General features: G+C 35.8%; 3 protein-coding genes across 3 annotated transcripts; 1 reads left to right on the top strand and 2 right to left on the bottom strand.

The window, feature by feature from the left end:
* Nucleotides 1–3,941: 3,941 nt before the first annotated feature.
* LOC139889973 (uncharacterized) lies at nucleotides 3,942–4,919 on the bottom strand. The gene has a single exon (XM_071872882.1). The coding sequence runs from the start codon at nucleotides 4,917–4,919 to the stop codon at nucleotides 3,942–3,944; it is 978 nt and encodes a 325-aa protein (XP_071728983.1).
* A 7,242-nt stretch (nucleotides 4,920–12,161) lies between these two features.
* Nucleotides 12,162–12,614, bottom strand: LOC139889972 (uncharacterized). The gene has a single exon (XM_071872881.1). It carries the CDS (start codon nucleotides 12,612–12,614, stop codon nucleotides 12,162–12,164), a length of 453 nt encoding a protein of 150 aa, XP_071728982.1.
* Nucleotides 12,615–15,337: 2,723 nt separating this feature from the next.
* LOC139893436 (expansin-B15-like) lies at nucleotides 15,338–16,836 on the top strand. Its single transcript, XM_071876604.1, has 4 exons — nucleotides 15,338–15,534; nucleotides 15,745–15,857; nucleotides 16,004–16,197; nucleotides 16,298–16,836. Exons 1-4 carry the CDS (start codon nucleotides 15,369–15,371, stop codon nucleotides 16,626–16,628), a joined length of 804 nt encoding a protein of 267 aa, XP_071732705.1. The 5' UTR covers nucleotides 15,338–15,368; the 3' UTR covers nucleotides 16,629–16,836.
* Nucleotides 16,837–19,638: the final 2,802 nt, after the last annotated feature.

Raw genomic sequence — 19,638 nt, 5'->3', positions numbered from 1 at the left:
AGGATAAACTTAAAGCTATTACATGTTTTGGACTCAAAATAAATAAACCCACACCACTAGTTGTTACAATAGTGGATACAACAATTTATAGTAGTCCTATTAACCGTGTAATGGTTCTATTGTCCACTGGTACATAGGATGTCTGTACTTGTGGAGACAACTGCATCAGAGAGCGTGCTCTCCTCTTTCCTCTTTGGTAGCTATTTGCAGGAACACCCCAATTTGGTTTGGCACCACTATTTGTTTAAACAAATAGAATGTTGTGTTCCCTAGGCAATGACAAAGTATAGCACATGTCTGCACATGCGTTAAACTTCTGCATTCCCACGTGGTCTTGTAAGGTCACTTGTCAGCCGCCGACGCGTATCCTTTCATGTTCAACTTTGTCTTTGACTTCTGTTGAATAGTACAATTGATGTATACCACTCTGGAAACCACCATACTTATAATGGAGCATGGCTGTCTTGTGTTGTATGCTGCTTACCAGATTTACTGGTTCTTCTTGTGCTGAGTCACTTGATATTCTTGAATTACTGAGTACTCATCCTGTGCTGATTCGAAGAATATACTCTACCTTGTGCTGGTAGACTAGGCAGCATACCGAACACTTGACATAGCAATATTTGCTGTCTATACATAAACAAACTTGTGCTGGCTGCACATAACATTTTAGTGCAAATAAATTACAGTTTTGTCATAATTAAATCCTTAATTATTTTGGGGACTCAACAGATAGTTTCCCTGACCGGACTGCTTCTTCAATGGTTGTTTTTAGATTGTAACATTCGTCCGTCTCATGCCCATAATCATTTTGGAAGTCACATAATCTGCTCATATCCCTTGGTCTCCCTTTGTTGGACAATTTACCCAGAGCTTTGAAATTATGGGTTGCGTTCTCTGCCGCCAAGAAATCTTTTGGAGATTTTATCAACGTTCCTAGGATCCTTGCTCCGGATTCTCTTCGGTAGGGTGCAAACCTATTTCTTTCATTTCTACTTCCATTCTTTTCTTTCCTTCGGTCTGGTATGTCCCTTCTCTTATGTGTTGCTGGTTCGTCATGAACTACGGTTCCAGCTATTTCTTGGCATCTATCCATATGTAAGCTTTATTCAGAAAATCTTCGTAGGTGGAAGAAAGAACCTGAATTAAGTGTTCAACCAGAAGTTGAACCTTTGCCCCATATAGTAACCCCGAGATTCCTTTGGGACCTTGGGAGGTCCGGAATTTGTTAGGTTTCGTTTGTATATCTGGTTAGGAAAGCCCTAGTACCTTCGTTTTCCGTCTGTCTTATGCTGTGAGAAACTACATGATTTTTATTGTGACACTTTTGTTGACTAAATTTGGATCTAAACTGGCGCTTTAGATCGTCGAAGCTAGTGACAGAGTCTTTGGGGAGGGAATCCAACCAAGCCCTCGTATCGCCTTTTAGTATATAAGAAAAAGCATGACATGCCACGGGTATATTCCATTTAGACAATAAACACATTTAAGAAATCGCCTGGGTCATCCTTTCATTCGTAATATACCAAATGGGCAGGTATTTTCATTCCATCAGGAGAATGGCAGTGTTGAATGCTAGAGGTGAAAGGGGTTTTTTGGCTTCCCAGAAGTTTCTTGTGGTTTGTGTTCCTAAGGCATGTGAACTCCCCTTGGTGGCATGTCCATACAGTTGGTACGGGGTTTTGAGGCATATTCCGGCCTTAGTGATGATAAGGATTCGTTACCAAAGGTAAAACATTCTGAGGAGTTATCATAGGCATTGCCCCTAGGAAGTTGGGATTTGCATATGGGTTCCTCTGCAGCCATGTGTATTGATTCGTTTGATCGTTCCAACTTAGGTGATGAGGTGGTACGAAGGTGTTTGGTGCTTGGGGTGCAGTTGTTGTAGCGGTCGCTACGACATTATGAGTGTACACTGGAGCAGTAGGAATTCCGAGGGTTACCTGGGTTTGTGTTGTGTTAGCAACCCATGTGTGCTGCGTGGTGGTTTGAGAAACTGAGCTCGTTTGAGGCGACGGTTCTTCCATTTCTCTCTCTTCGTCGTACTCTTCGCTTTCATACGTGAGAGTTCGTCGACTTTAAAGGATGCTTGTTGTCCTAAGGTCTTTCATGACTAGCCTAATATGGTCATAATTGTTCAAGATGAATGTTTTGTCCAGGAGTGGTGGTGGTTCTGTAGACCTGGAACCATGACAATTGGTGGAGGTGAACGCAGCGGGAGTGAGAGGTGACTGTGTCAGGGTTCCACCCATTGTGAATTCGATTTGTGATGGGTTTGAGATAGACATCACTCTGGTGGTGTAAACCCTGGTGGTGCGTAACTGTAATCGGTCATGAAGTCAGCCTTGTACTTTCTTAAACATAGTGTATGTTGTGAGTCCCTACAGATGGCGCCAATTGTTTGTACAATTCTTGGCGTGTTCTATAATGACGATAGAATGACAATATCCCAAAGCCCAATGGTGTATTAGTTAAGTGAGTAGAGAGGATTACACCTCTTCGATGGTGGTTCCCCGGAGGTAGCGAGTACAGTGATCGTTTTACGCCACCGAGAGAGGGTTTAAGAGTAATTGAGTGATATTTATGTTTAATGTTGAACCGAATGGACTGTGTCCTCTAATCGGACGTTAGGGCTCCATTTGCAGAAATCGAATTGCACCTTTCGAGGTGTTGTATGGTTTCTATGTATTATGGAAAGATTCTTGGTCTTTCCATAATTAGGTCTTACTACTTAAAGGTAAATGTTTCTCATGCTCTAAGTAGTTATGACGTGGCCGAGCTAGTTTTCACCCTTAGAGGTTGACTTTGTTTAACTAAGGCATTTGGTACACTATATCCAAGACCACCGCTCCATTTATGATTCACCCCATGGGTTTTACTTCGTTATTTGCTTCGTAGCTCGACGTTTTCAGAGTATTTTATTTATGTACCGTAGATGGGGTACACAATCGCATAAGATATTAAATTTTTCTCAAATTACACAAATGGATGGAATATAAAAGTTGTTTTTATAATATTATTAGGAGAGTACTAAATAATTAAATCTTTGGGCTATAATCAAAGTTGTTTTGCTCCTCTTGATACTACCATGTTGACCAAATTTGTGTAGATTGCTAATGAATATTTTTTTCAACATGCGTTGTACAGGCTCCAAAGCTTAAAAAGTTATGTCTTTCATTAGTGATGATACTATTTCGATGCCAAACATGTTGTACATAGTTTATAGAAGATTTTAATCTTATTAACCTACATATAATGTCTTTTAAACTATCGTGTAACACATCCAATACTACGGACAAATATTTTACTTTATTGAGATTTTATTTTTTATTTATCAAACTAAGTGTATTAATCTGCAACAAACTACACCCTAATATGTATTTCTGCTATTCTTATATATGTGACAATTTTCAAATAACGTATACTTACAACTACCGTGTAACGCACGAGTTCATAAACTAGTTATTTATCAAACACCAATTTTTTATACCTAATTTTGCTATTCAATTAGGCAAATACTTAAACATTTAGTTTTTTAGTTTTTAAAATAAATTTAGGCTGGTTAGTTACCTTTACAAACATAAGTTCTAAATGGCGTAATGTTTAGGCAATATGATTAGCCCACATGGACGACACTAAACACCCTTGAAAGTGGATGATTAGTTGATTACTTGACCCGACCCACAAATTTTACTATTTTTTGTTGTTGTTAGTCCGCTGAATTTAATTTTACGAAGAAATTTACTCTGTTTATTTTTTAATTTTTTTTTTTTGAAAAGCAACAATTGTATAAAACCACAAAGAAAACAATAGAGCTTTAGTGCTACATTCTTAAGCACATAAGAGCTCAACACGCATACACAAATACAAGCATACACAAATAGTTGCAAAGAAGGCAACTCAACTAAAACCTACTAGGAAAAGCACACAACTTCTATAAATTACATGGAAAGATAAGTTGATGGAGATGATAACCAAGTAAGCCAATCTAGACTTCTACCTCTAAACCTTCCCGAAATCCATTCAAAAGATAGGTTTTGTATTTCATTTAGAGCTCCCGGGGTATTCCAAGATTTCTTTTGGAATACCGAATTATTCCGGTTTCTCCAAATAAGATACGCACCCGTCCATTTCATAGCTTGCCAAATCGACTTCCCGAGCCTCGACAGATGAATGTTTCCGTTGTCTTCAAGGAGGCTTTCAATACTAGAGCATGAAAAGGAACCAATACCCCACCACTTGTAAATACGAACCCAAACATCGCGAGCACACTTACATAGGAGAATTGAATGATCAACCGATTCCAAGTCATCGTCACAAACCGGGCATCTCACACTATGAAGATCCACACCTCTTTTGTCCAAATCAAGCCTTACCGGGATTCTATTCTTTTTTAACCGCCATATAAATATTTCTACCTTTTTGGGCACCAAACCATTCCGACATGTTGATTGCTGATTAGCAGAAACATTTAGCATTTGCTCGTCAATCATTTCCGAAAGTTTCTTAACCGTAAAGAAACCATTTGAATTGTAGCTCCACCTCCAAGTTTCACTGCCATTGGGATTCATCGAAGCTGAAGAAAGAAGGCATAGCAGGTCGGCTAATTCTCCGGCAGTTCTACCTGAAGGTTGCCGCGTCCAGTCCCACATCCAACTCAGATTTACTCCGTCATAACTCGTCCAATTTTTGATTGTAGCTTCCTTTATATTCTCGAGCCTGAAAAGTCTAGGAAACAAGTTGCGTAGCTTGTCGCTTCCAATCCAATGTTCGTCCCAGAACAGTGTGTTTCCTCCGTCTCCAATCGACTTGGAGAAAGAGGCCTTGAACGGCACCTGCAAATCTTCAATGATAGAACCTGCATAAATAATATTTTGCCATGTACTCAATGTAGGAGGCGAAGAATTCCCCTCAAACATTAAGCCACCTCAATGACCATAAATGCTTCGTATAACCTTTTCCCATAGGGAGTTGGTTTCGGTTTTAAACCTCCACCACCATTTCCCTAAAAGCGCAAGATTTTTGCTCTTCAAGGAACCAATATTTAGCCCCCTAATCTCGGATTTATTTAATACGGTTTCCCAATTGACCCAAGCCATATTAGACCCCGAGCCCGACCCACCCCAAAAGAATGATCTCCTCACACTCTCTAGAGTTTTTAACACACTAGGCGGAGCACGAAAGATCGAAAAGTAATACAACGGTAGGCTACTAAGAACCGATTTAATTAGAACTAGTCTTCCTCCATATGACAACGAACGCATTTTCCAACTCGATAGTCTAGCTTTGAATTTCTCAATAACCGGGTTCTATTCCTTTGATTTAGACATTTTTGTCCCAACCGGTAAACCGAGATAGGTAAAAGGGAACTTGCCCGCATTACACCCGATTAATCTGGACATACGATTAACCTCGTCACAATCAACACCCACGCCAAGTAAACAACTTTTATGAAAATTAACCTTGAGACCTGACGATAGTTCAAAACATTTTAAAAGGTTTCGCAAACTTAAAGCATTCGATCTACTCCAATCATCGAAAAATATTGTGCCCCCCGCGTATTGCAAATGTGACACATTCACCTTTTCGTTTCCCACCCAATCCCTATGAATATGTTTTTTTCCACGGCTACATTAGTTAGAATGTTCAAACCCTCCGCCGCTATTAAGAAAAGGAAAGGAGAAAGTGGATCTCCTTGTCGTACTCTTCTTTCAAGTGCGAATTCCTTAGTGGGAGATCCATTGATTAGAATTGAGACGGACGTCGACTTAAGACATGATGCCATCCATTTGATCCATTTAACCCCAAACCCTATGCATTTCATAACTTCTAAGAGATAACTCCAATTTAGACTATCGAAAGCCTTTTTGAAATCGGCTTTAAAAATTAGACCTTTTAATTTTTTTGCTTTGAGGTAGTCGATGGATTCGTTAGCAATTAGGGCCCCATCTAGAATAAAACGCTCTTTTAAGAAAGCACTTTGTTCCACACCTACTAGGGAGGGTAGAAATTTTCGGAGTCGAATCGAGAGCGTTTTGGCAACTATCTTATAATAGCTACCGATCAAGCTAATCGAACGATAATCTCCTAGTCCCATCGGGTCCGATTTTTGTGGAATTAAAGTCACGAACGATGAATTACACCCCCTAGATATTTCACCCTTATCCCAAAACCACTTGATTGCCTCCAAAAGATCATCTTTGATAACATCCCAATATTTTTTGAAGAAGCGCAAAATAAAACCATCGGGCCCGGGCGCTTTTGTACTCCCACAATCTTTGATCGCCTCGTGTATTTCGTCCTTGGTAAAAGGCTTTTCAAGATCTGATGCTTCTTCTGAGGAAATAGTGGGATAAATAAAATCTTCCAGCGTAGGTCGGAGCATGTCAGGTTCTTCGAAGATATGTTTGAAGTGGTTGAAAGCTTCAGCCTTGATGTCTTGCGGCCTTTCATTCCAACATCCGTTAATATTAAGACTGCGGATATTACTTTTGTTGTGTTTATTCTTGATTAAAGCATGAAAGAACTTCGTGTTTTCATCTCCCTCAAGGACCCATCGAGCACGAGATTTTTGTTTTATCATACTTGCTTTGACCCGTTCTTTTTCTCCCCACTCTTTCCTCACTTGCTTCCACTCATCGAGTTCATTATCATTCAACCTGACTTTTTCAGCTTTGATCTCAAGATTAGCCGCCTTCTGTTTAAGTAGCTCAATTTCCGTATCGACATTACCAAATTTTCCAGTGCTCCATTCCTTAAGTGCAGATTTAACATTTTTAAGTTTATACATGAAGCAACAATCTTTCCGTTTGTTATTGTGAATCGGTTTGCCCCAAGCTTCCTTAACGAGATTATCCCCACCATCCTCTTCTAACCACATGTCAAATACTTTAAACGGCTTCGGGCCAAAATCTTTTTCTTCGTCTTTTAACAATATCGGGCAATGATCCGATTTCGTTCTATCAAGCGCAACCGAAGACAAAGTATCCCGTTGTATATAGAACTTATCGGAGACGAGGAATCTATCCAATTTGCTAAACTTTATGCCATCATCGCTTACCCTCGTGTAACTTCGACCCCCCGTTGGAATATCCACTAGATTGTTATCAAGAATGAAGTTGTTGAAACGTATCGCTTTACTTTCTACGAAGTTGCAATTGAATCTCTCCGATTGGTCCCGGACCTCGTTGAAATAACCACAAAGAACCCACACCTCATTCTTATCTGCCAATAGATTACCCAATGATTCCCATAATTTTATTTTCTTCCCGTCCTCGTGAGGCCCGTATACATTTAGAATATTAAAACTACTACCATTGCTTTTCCATTTTTCCCTTATACCAATCACACAATCAAAAGCTATAACCTCTATGGCCTCAAACACATTTGTATCCTTTATACCAGTTCACCTTATATATCTCGAATTTAAAAATTTTGTTGGCACATTTTAATGGGACGAAAGGAGTAATTATTTATTATTATAAGTTAGAGAAGTATATATGTACGATCCAATTTTATTAAAGTTCAGTTATTTAAATATATGCATGATACTATTTTTTTTTTTTGTATATTTTTTTCAAAAATAATAGTAACTATATAACTAAAGTAATTTCATTGATAGATAAAAGAGGTTAATGTTAGAAATTGGGTATCAATTGACTGCCGGATTCATTCTTGAATAGTGTGTTCACTTTCTCTATAGAGTATTTCGATCCTACGATTGTCTGGGTTGCACGAAATATTTACATGAATAAGACAAGAACGCAATCAGTGTTTTTGGCAACGAAATCACTGATCAAATTGTTAGAGAGTATGTATGTGTTTTTTGTTGGTTTGATGAATGCAAAACGAACAATAATTCGTTCATAAAACTGTTATAGAAATACAGTTAAAATCGAAAGGGTGTAACCCTTCATATTTGGCGGAAAAATGGGTTATGCCAAAGGGTATAACTGTTCGCTGACACTTATTCGAATGCAACTTTTACAGGGGCCCCGCCCCTTGGACCTCGCAAGGGGGCGCAGCCCCCTTGACCCCCGCATTTTGCGCGACAGTTAGTAGCCAACTCTTACGGGCGTGTACTCCACACTCTCCGAACCCGTTGGTAAGTATAGCTAACTAACACCTGCATTCAAGTAAATCGACTAACTAAAATGTGCGTTGGATGACACTAAAATCACCAACAAACCCCCCCCCCCCCCCCCCCATTTTAGTGTAATCCTTGATTTACTAAAATAATTAAACAAACAGAACAAACCAATGCATAAATGAAAATATTTCAGAAATTGAATTTTCACTTAGTATAATATTTACGAGAATTCGAGTTTCAGGGTGTTTCAGAAATTGAACCCTTCAACTTATATGAAAACTATAAAATACTATACACATCAGTTTCTTACATATCCCTAAGACAATCTTGACACTATTATAAGCCATGTGTCTCAATCCTTCAGTGAACATATTGGCAGCTAAGTCCAAAGCTCCATTGAAACGGCAAAACTTCATGCTCACATAGGTAGTCCTTTTACATCTTGCACCTACATATGCAAATTTTCAAAAGAACTATTAAGAAGAATAACTTCAACCTAACTCAACTTGCAGGTCTAAATACATACTTTGGGATCATAATTTTTATGTGTTTCAATCTTCAGAAAGTAAGCTTACCTCATTGAATTCAGATTCTAGCGTTGTACTAGAAGGGAATTGGGCGTCTCACTTTGGAAGATTTATGTGGACTTCAATCTCACTCCGATAGCCGACTTGTGCACTAAGTCTCGGGCTAATGTTTTTGTCAAGTGATCCGCTAAATTTTTTTGTGATCTAACGAAACTTACGGATATCACTCCATGTGAAATCAGCTCGCGAACCATATTGTGTCTAACACCTAAGTGTCTAGACTTTCCATTGTACATTTGGTTATAAGCCTTAGCCAAAGTAGCTTCACTATCACAACGGATGGAAATAGGAGATATTGGCTTCAGCCACAAAGGAATGGTTGAATTTGTAATACATGTTTGCTTCTTAGAAGCCCATGGTATAGCACCTCCTCCAAGTAGGAATATCCAACCTGATGTAGATGAATGATCTTCGACGTTGGTTATCCAACTTGCATCCGATTATCCTTCCAAAACTGAAGGGAATCCAGTATAAGTGATAACGTAATCCATACCACCCTTTAAATACTTCAATACTCTAACCACAACACGCCAATGAGTAGCATTTGGTTTACTAGTAAACCTACTCAGTTTTCCCACTATAAAATCAATATCGGGGCATCTGCTTATCATAGCATACATCAAATAACCAATTGCTCGAGAGTATTTAAGTTGTGATACAGCTTTACCCGAATGGGCATAAGCTTCACAGTTGTATCAACGGGAGTATACAAGGGAGAACATTGATCACACTTAAACTGTTTTAGAATCTTCTCTATGTAATGAGATTGTGTGATCGTGATACCTCTATCATCCCTTTTAATCCTTATGCCTAGAATTACATCCGCCACTCCCACGTCCTTCATGGAGAACTTCGAAGATAAAAAATCTTTTGTTCTATCAACTTGATCTTGATCAGTACCAAAGATCAACATGTCATCCACGTATAAGCAAATGATCACACCTTTTCCGGATTGATCGAATTTGCTATATACACATTTGTCAGATTGATTTAGTAAAAAACCATTAGACAACACCACATCATCAAACTTATGATGCCAATACTTAGGAGCTTGTTTCAACCCGTACAATGATTTAACCAACTTGTACACCTTATGCTCTTGACCTGGCATAACAAACCATTCTGGTTGTCTCATATACACTTCCTCTTCCAAATCACCATTCAAGAATGCCATTTTTACATCCATTTGATGGATCACTTGATCATACGTAGTAGCAAGTGCTATTAACAATCTAATAGTAGTGATACGAGCAACAGGAGCATATGTATCAAAAAAATCAATACCCTCCTTTTGTTTAAAGCCTTAGATAACCAATCTAGCTTTAAACTTTATCAATTGTGCCATCGACTTTCACCTTCTTCTTGAAGATCCACTTGTTTCCCAAAGGTTTGCATCTCTGTGGTAAATTTGTTATTACCCAAGTATTATTCTCCAAAATAGAACTCGTCTAGTCTTCAATTGCTTCTTTCCAAAAAGCAACGTCACGAGATTTCATAGCCTCATCGAAGGTTCTAGGATCATCATCTATACTATAACAGTATGAAAATTGTGATTTAACACAATCTCTCGATCCTTCAACTAGGTAAAGTTGAAAATCAGAACCATACGACTTGGGTGTCCTAGTTCTAGAGCCCCTACGAGGTTCTAGTGACTCACTTGGAATTTCTTCCAAGTTAACTCCCTGTGTAGTCTCATTTGAGTGAGAAATCACGTCCCTTGGTCTAGGTATTGATGTAAAATGGGATTCATCAAATATTGCGTCTCTTGATTCTATAACAGTGTTAATCGAAATAAAATCATTAGGTTCTATCACATAAAACCTATAAGCTTTGGAATGCTCAGCATATCTAATAAAGATGCAATCAATACATCTTTCACCCAAAGTTTTCCTTTTGGGTTCGGTTAATCTTACAATTGCCCAACAACCCCAAACTAGCAAATAATGCAAGTCTGGTTGTTTCTTGTACCAAAATTCGTAAGGAGTCATAGTTCCTCTTTTATTAGGAACTCTATTCAAAATGTGACAAGCCGTTAACATGGCTTCTCCTCAAAATCCGTTACTCAAACCGGAGTACGTCATCACAGAATTAACCATTTCTTTGAGAGACCTATTTTTCCTCTCCGCTACACCATTTTGTTGTGGTGTATACGGAGCTGTAGTTTAATGAATAATCCCTACAGATTGGAAATACATTGGATCATAATACTCACCACCTCTATCGGTGCGCAACGTTTTAATTAAACCATTTTGTTGTAATTCCACTTCAGTCTTATAGATTTTAAATTTGTCTAAGGCCTCATCTTTAGCATGCAAAAGATAAACATAGCAAAACCTAGACGCATAATCTATAAATGTGATTACATACTTCTTATTTCCTAAAGAAGGTGTAGCATGAAAATCACAAAGGTCAATATGAATTAGTTCTAAATTTAAAGACGTCCTGTTTATGGTATTAAAAGGTTGTCTCGGGATTTTTTTCAAAACACTTTTCAAAGGTAGGAATTAAATCAACTTTAGACATTTCAAACATTCTTTTATAATGTACATGTCCTAGACGAGCATGCCATAAACTTGACTCATTTGAACTAGAACTAATCATACAAGCATAATTATCAACAACAGGCACATTCTTAAGATTCAACATAAACATACCATTATTATAGTATCAAAATCCAATAAGCATGCCACCCTTCGATAAGATATACTTGTCGGATTCAAAAACTTGTTTATAACCACACTTATTTAATATAGGATTGGAAATCAAATTCTTTCTCAACCCAAGAACATACACAAAATTATTTAAAGTAATTTTCTTATCAGAACTAAATTGTAAAACAACATCTCTACGACCAAGGACGGGAGTGACTGATTTGTTCTCCATGTGAAGCACATCATCATTAGGTTGAAATATCTTAAACCAACAGCGATCTTTACATGCATGACATGTGGCCTCGGAATCAATCCACCATGCTATGTTATCATCATGTACATAAAACGCTTCAGATATATGTGATTCATAATTCTGAATAGAATTTATAATACAATCAAAATTCTGACCTTAGTTAGGAACTTGGTCCTTAGACCCGTTTCCCGAACCCGAACCCCTTACTCCATCCTTGTTCTTTCCAACACGACATTCTTCCTTAAAGTGACCAGGTTTGCCATAAATCCAACAAGAATTCTTATCCTTCTTGTTGGAACCATCGTTGTTCCCTTGAAACTTACGTTTCTTTCCATTGAACTTTTTATTGTTTTTGTTCCCACGTTTACCATCCTCAATCATGTTAACAGAGGATGATGCAACGTCCTTTTCTTAAGTCTTACCACCCTTTTGAACCCGTATTGATTTCTCAATACGTAAGGTGCCTCGCAATTCAGTCAAGGACAATTCTTCCTTCTTATGTTTTAACATGTGTTTGAAAGTCTGCCATGATGGTGGCAATTTGTCTATAATTGAAGACACTGAAATGGATTCATCCATTTTCAGATTGTGTTCTGTAAACTGTCCCAAATTGGAAGAATTTCGTGGAACTGTTCCATAACAGGCCTTGAATCCACCATTTTGTAATTATTGAAATTACTCACAAGAAACGTCTTACTAGAAGCATCTTCGGACATGTATTTAGATTCAAGTGAATCCCATAATTCCTTTGCAGTTTCTACATATTGGTAAACATAAAAAAGAGCATCAGACATGCCATTTAGAATGTGGCCACGACATATGAAATCATCGTTATCCCACTTGTTTCTTCTCCTGATTTGATCCAGAGTTGCATCCTCAGGAAGTTCTGGCATGGGGGTGGATAGAACATGAACAACCTTCAACGTTGTTAACAGAAATCGCATCTTCTGTTGCCATCTTCGAAAATTAACTCCTTCAAATTTCTCTAGTTTTGCAAACTTGCTTGTCGTCTCTTTCACTGTTTCCCCGTACATGATTACAAACAGAATACTTTATATATTTGTTAGAAATTGGGTATGAATTGACTGCCGGATCCATTCTTGAATCGTGTGTTCACTTTCTCTATAAAGTATTTCGACCCTACGATTACCTCGGTTGCACGAAATCTTTACAGGGATAAGACAAGAACGCAATCAGTGTTTTTGGCAACGAAATCACTGATCAAATTGTTAGAGAGTATGTATGTATTTTCTGTTGGTTTGATGAATGCAAAACGAACAATAATTCGTTCATAAAACTGTTATAGAAAAACAGTTAAACTCGAAAGGGGGTAACCCTTCATATTTGGCTGGAAAATCGGTTATACCAAAGGGTATAACTCTTCGCTGACACTTAATCGAAAGGGCGCAACCCCTTTGACCCCCGCATTTTGTGCGACAGTTAGTAGCCAACTCTTACGGGCGTGTACTCCACACTCTCCGAACCTGTTGGTAAGTATAGCTAACTAACACATGCATTCAAGTAAATCGCAACTAACTAAAATGCACGTTGGATGACACTAAAATCACCAACAATCAACAAATATACAACCAATTAATAACGAGTAGGCTCAAAACATACTTCTAAACAAAATACCTCTATCTATAACCGAACTGAATCAACCTGAACTAAACAACAAAACGCGACGAAAATACAAATGAGCACGTCATAACTAACACTACCTAAAACCTAACATACGCTAGCGGACCTCAAAAAATACAAAATGCAACACGAGCATAATAAAATCAAACGAAATCGAATGCCAAGAATAAAAGGAGCACCAGTCAAGTAACCTTTAGCCCTCTTTACCCCGATCTTACAATTTTCCCATTAATCTTGTCAAGATGGACATCCTTTTCCCACCGATTAACAAAAGAATAGGATTATATGATACAATTTTATTAAATTAAGTTTAGTATACGACTTATTGAACAATATTAGTTCATCTCGGAATATATAATTAGGTTATCATCACTTGATATAATTATATCCAAGTTGTGTACGTTTATAAACCGGGAAAATGTTTATTTTGTACCTAATTTTAAAACCGGGAAAATGTTATATTAAAAACAGGGAAAATGTTATTTTGTACCGACAGACAACAGTTCGTATGCACAAAATAAAAATAGATAACTTTAATATTGAACGACGAGAGCGTAAAGATTCGGTGGGTGAAATCTCTTTCTCGATTAGATTTATTATTATAAAAAATTAAATAATAGAATGAATACATGAAAATCCAAAAAAGAGTTCACATCAAACTTTAAATTCAAAATAAACATATAAAATATTTTATAAAAGGGACAAAATGTCATATACGTTGAGAGTAAAAGCAACGACCAATAACCACCATTAACGGCAAAATCATTGGGATTATTTAATAACTTTATAAATCATGGAAACCCCAAATTAGTGCGGGCGGCATCGTGATATTTAATCGACTAACTTTTTACTTATACTTCGAGCTCACTTGTGTTTGTAATATTCTTACAATTTACCTTTTAATAATTAATATAAATATAAATATGAAGGTGATTTTTACATACTACTTTTTAATCCATGTATATTGTTGTCTTATAATTTTACACTTATGCCTCTAGATTAATCTAGAAAGTTAAACTTATATTATTATATTAAAGATAAAATAGGTAATTAGATGTGCATTGATTAAAAAGTTGTGTGTGAAGATTAGTTATATTACTCCGTATTATATACTGTAATAAATAAATATTATATATATTTTTTTAAAAAGGGCAACATTCTTCATTGCAATACATTTTTGAAAAGGGGAAACATTAATATTTTTATCGCGATTAATGTTCACTTCCTCAATACAAATCTCAAAAAGAAAAGAAGCTGAAATATATATATTTTGAATGTTAACATTCTTCATTGAATTATTTATGTAGGTTATACATGAATATTTCGGTAAATTTATCGAAGTGATTAATAACGTTTTAAAAAATGTTATTTGAAAAAACTTACGAAATTGTTTGTTACTCTGTATTTTTCTTTTACTTATTTACAATAATGTCACTAGCATTAGGTGATGACTAATGGTTGAGATTTACTTTCTTCTTTCGATTCTCTTAAATGAGACTCGTATATGTGAAGTTACTTTAAATGAAAATCAATAAAATTGCAAGAACTGTATATGTAAACTTATTAATTAGTGATATTTTATATGACACTAATTATTTCTTTCGGCAAAACTAAACATTTTCGCAAATTACACAGGAAGTGCATCATTTCCGGTTTACCGCATATTTGTTTCTTCTTTTATAATCTCTTATTAGGAATTAGGAATGTAATTATATTGTAATTAAAATTATATTATATGGTTATATTGTTTCCTTGTATATCTTTTTCTTCTCTGTATATATGTAATGAAATTAACTTTGATTATCAATTTCTATAAATTACAAGTTAATGAAAATGAAGGACATTTTAATCGTGACAAAATGCATTTGTATTAAAAAAACACTTGTATTAATTAACCAAGTATGAAACGTTGGTGTTCCTTCTGCCACTAATATACGATAAAAATAAAAAATAAACGATTGAAAATGCACGAATTATATTACAATATAATGTAAAATAATTAACACAAACATGCCAAATTAAGAACATGGCAAACGTGGAGCAACCAAGGGTCACAAAATCTGTCTATAAAAACCACTTTTGCAACCCCTTAAAATGCATAAATTAGGTGCACAATTTAGTGGCATTACATTGCAACAAAACTTGCAATGGCTACATATTCTTCACATTTTTTCTTTTTATGTTTTCTTATAACATTGTTTACATTCTCATTTGCCATTAGACCAAAACACTTCAATATATCCACCGTTGCCACCCACTGGTCCACCGCTGCCGCCACCTGGTACGGGGCACCCGACGGTTTCGGAAGTGACGGTAAGTAATGTGGCACCACCACCATAAGTTTTCATTATTTTGTCCATTGTTTTTTAATTTGAATAAGCATTTAACTTGTCGGTACTTCTCTTATTGTGTGTTGCATGTTGATTAAGAATTCGGTTAAGTCGTATACATCTGAGACTCAACCTCGAACAAGATTTTATCCGTTTGTACGTAAAGTTAATTTGTTAAAATTAATGCATGTAGGAGGCTCATGTGGTTATGGAAATGCAGTGTCACAAGCACCATTTTCTTCCATGGTGACCGGAATAGGCCCATCTCTTTACAATTCAGGGAAAGAATGTGGGGCCTGTTATGAGGTAGCCCATTGGGCCCATTCAAATTTAATTATTTACGGAGTACTGTACTATTTATTTTGTATCATGGTTTACTTCATTATTAACATATCTATTCCTTTTAATTTCCTCATCAGTATTTTTTTTCTATTTGTTGTAATATCGTTAAGGTAAAATGCACCAAACATCCATCGTGTTCGCGTAAACCGGCTAGGGTTGTTATTACCGATTTTTGCCCGGGAGGCCCGTGTGCATCTGACCATGCACATTTTGATCTAAGTGGGACCGCTTTCGGTGCAATGGCAAAACCAGGCCAGGAAAAACATTTACGCGATGCAGGAGTATTGCAAATTCGATACGCAAGGTAATTAATTTTCATCACCTTTTAAAAACCATCCTAACACACTGAGAATATTATTTTCATCATATTTCAAACCTGCTATTTTTTCCAATGTTGTTTTCAGGGTAGAATGTGATTATTCGAGTACAAATCTAGTGTTTCATGTAGACCAAGGATCGAACCCTAATTACTTTGCAACGGTCATTGAATTTGAAGAAGGGGACGGAGACTTGGCAGGGGTAGCTTTGAAAGAAGAAGGTAGTGACGAGTGGTTAAACATGGTGCAATCGTGGGGTGCGGTTTGGAAGATCGATCCGGGGAGGACACTACAACCTCCATTTTCGTTACGATTGGTATCACAATATTCGAAACGGGTTCTTGTGGCAAAAAATGTTATTCCTAGAGGATGGACACCAGGGTTAACTTATAGGTCTATTGTCAACTTCTCTAACTAAAAACGGTTGTGAAGTTTGGGAGTATGTTATTAAGTTTTTATATTATGGTTTAGTGAGCATTAAGAGGTGGCATAAGGAGAGTTATGTTACTATTCACAATAATTGTGAAATGTTGTTGACCTCTTGGTCACCCTTTTTATAGGTTTAAAGAATAATGTTGAATCGTTGTATTTTAAAAGATACAATAAAGTATTGTAATATATTGGATATTGGATATTGGATGGGTAGATTTTTATGGTTTCTTTTTTTTAGTTTTTATTTATATTTATTCTTTTTTTTTTTTTGTTTAGATAAATTTATGTTTGGAGAATTAAAGAAATTATACTAGTATAATTATAATTTAATTATGAAGTTGTATTGTATTTTAGTTCAATGGTATAATAGAGCAATAAGCGTACAATATAATTTTGATTAGATCGATTATAACAAGAACCCCAAAAGGTAGTCTAAGTGGTTACGACTTGAAATTCCCTTGTGAAGACTCAGGTTAAGCCCTCAAGTGACTTAATGAGCATTATCTTTAATAATAATGAGTTTTTCTATGACACGTTACAATGATAATGTAATGGAAAATCTCAAAATTTCATATTTAAAATACAAAAAGCTGATAATCTATCTATATAATCATATAAAGTATTAAAATAATGATTTCATCATTAAGCTAATTATCCTTTAATTTTCATAATTTAATTTTCATAACGATGATGTCACAATTTTATATTAATTTAATTAAAAAATAATATGAAATCTTTTATAAAAAAAAATACTAATCTCTCCTACACTGTAAAATCTTTTACAGAACACCCAAATTTTAAAGCATATTGTACAATTTTTATATAATAATTGTATTTTAATTTTCTAAAAAAACTTAAAAGACATTTATTATTACTAATAATAATTATTATTATTAAAAATATAAATACTCAACTTTGAGCGAATTTTATTATTATTATTTACTTTTAATATAATAATTATAATTATAATTATTACTATATTATTAATATTCAAATATGGATTCTTTTTACGAAATTAATTACGTTACATATGTATGCGAAAATACATGTCTCTATAAATTTGTAAAAACAACGACAAATTTCTTAGTCAAACGGGTCATTAAAATAAATAACTTTAGCATTTACATTCACTTAATACCTAAAACATGTCATTAAATTGTTTCGTTTAAACAAACTCGTAATTTCACGGGTCATTTCACTGGTATAAAATAAATGTCATTTTTATTTTTTATTTTTGAAAAGCAACAAGACATTGCCTTATTATAACAATTTACATAGTGTTCATATACAACAACAAGGCCCTCCATGCCGGGCATAAAACTAAAGCGACATGAAGCATGACTAAAACGATATCAATTATATTGTATTTCTCACTTGGTTTGCTTAAAGTTCCCTTATTCATGGGTCGATCTTGTTACACTCCATAATTATTTATCGTGTAAAAGGAACGTCGACTATCGAGACCAAAAATCATGGCGTTGATTTTTAAAGTATTATTACTCGTATTATTTAAATTCATTGGTAAAGCACCTTTTATTATTTATTTTTCCTTTTGTTTTTGCCTCAAATGAGTCACTATAAAATCTTCTAGAAACATTTGTCACTTAATTATTTTTTAACAACCAAAATTTATTAAAAACGCCAAAACGAGCTACTCTAGCAAAGAGCTACATAAAGCTTGAGCCCCAATTACAACGGCTTTATTCGCCACTCAATTCAATTTATAATCTTTTTATCTTTACTTTTATACCAATTATAAAAGAAGAAAAAAACATATATAGTTAAACAAAATACATCTCTTCATGGAGGTTGCTGAATAAGCCAACTATTCTGAAATTTTCAAATGTGCCAAACTGTAGACGGAATGAAGACATACAATCTAGTTTTGGTGTCGAGTGATTCACACATATCTTCGTACCAAGATATCCAATCCGTCTATTCTGAAAACATCGACAACTGAATATCTATCCAAAATCTCAACTTCCTCCATAACTCTGAAGCAACTTCACATTCGAACATGAGATGATGAATAGACTCGATATCCGCAGGACACACACCCAATATTCTCAATCTCCAAGCCACGACGCGATAAATTGAAACGAGTAGGAAGTTTATCCAAAGCCAATCTCGAGATGAAAATATTAATTTTTTTGCGGAATCTCTTGAACCTACATTGTGTAATGTCTAACGAATAGAGGATCGCATCATCAATGAACCCCCTTGTGTTGTTGACAAGTACTCATTTGGAGCTGATAACGACCAACACCAAGTATTGGGTCCATCCCTTAGAACAATATGACCAAGCTTCGTACATAACTGTTGTATAGCTGAGATGTTTCATGCACCAACATCGTCTCGAGTCCAAGTCCATGACCACGAACCATCAACAAGTTTGTCCACAATTTTTTTGTGTGCAATTCTCATCCACTTTGAACCGAAACAATCTCTCAAATTTATCTTTTAAAGCTCCATCGCCTAACCAATTATCCTTCCAAAATTTAACACTATCACCCTCCCTACTTTCAGTCTCAAAACATCAGAATGGATGGGATAATATTGGAATGTCTACTTTTATGAAATGATGCAGTGATGTTGAACCATACATTGTTATCAAACTGCATGTTATCCAAGCCACCAAAGTTACCATGAATTGCCTTGACAACTTGCACCCATAAAGCATTAGGCGGATGTTCAAACCTCCAAATCTATTTATATAAAAGACCGAGATTATATGATCGAAGACTCCCTATATCAAGGCCAACTTTTTCAAGAGAATTTAAAGTTAAATCCCAACGAATCCAATGCATATTCTTTTTATTGGTTACACTACCCCAAAAGAAATTTGAACGCATGTGCTCAAGATCCTTTAGCACCAGTTCGGGACACTTGAACATTGAGAAGTAATATATACCCAAGCTCTCTAGCACCGCCTTTACAAGCGTTAAGCGTCCACCAATAGAAAGTAAGTTCACTTTCCATCCCGATAACGATGTAAG

The sequence above is a fragment of the Rutidosis leptorrhynchoides genome, chromosome 2, assembly GCF_046630445.1.
Source record: "Rutidosis leptorrhynchoides isolate AG116_Rl617_1_P2 chromosome 2, CSIRO_AGI_Rlap_v1, whole genome shotgun sequence".
NCBI lineage: Eukaryota > Viridiplantae > Streptophyta > Magnoliopsida > Asterales > Asteraceae > Rutidosis > Rutidosis leptorrhynchoides.
The sequence above is the reverse complement of the archived record's forward strand: the minus strand, read 5'-3'. Positions and strand labels throughout refer to the sequence as shown.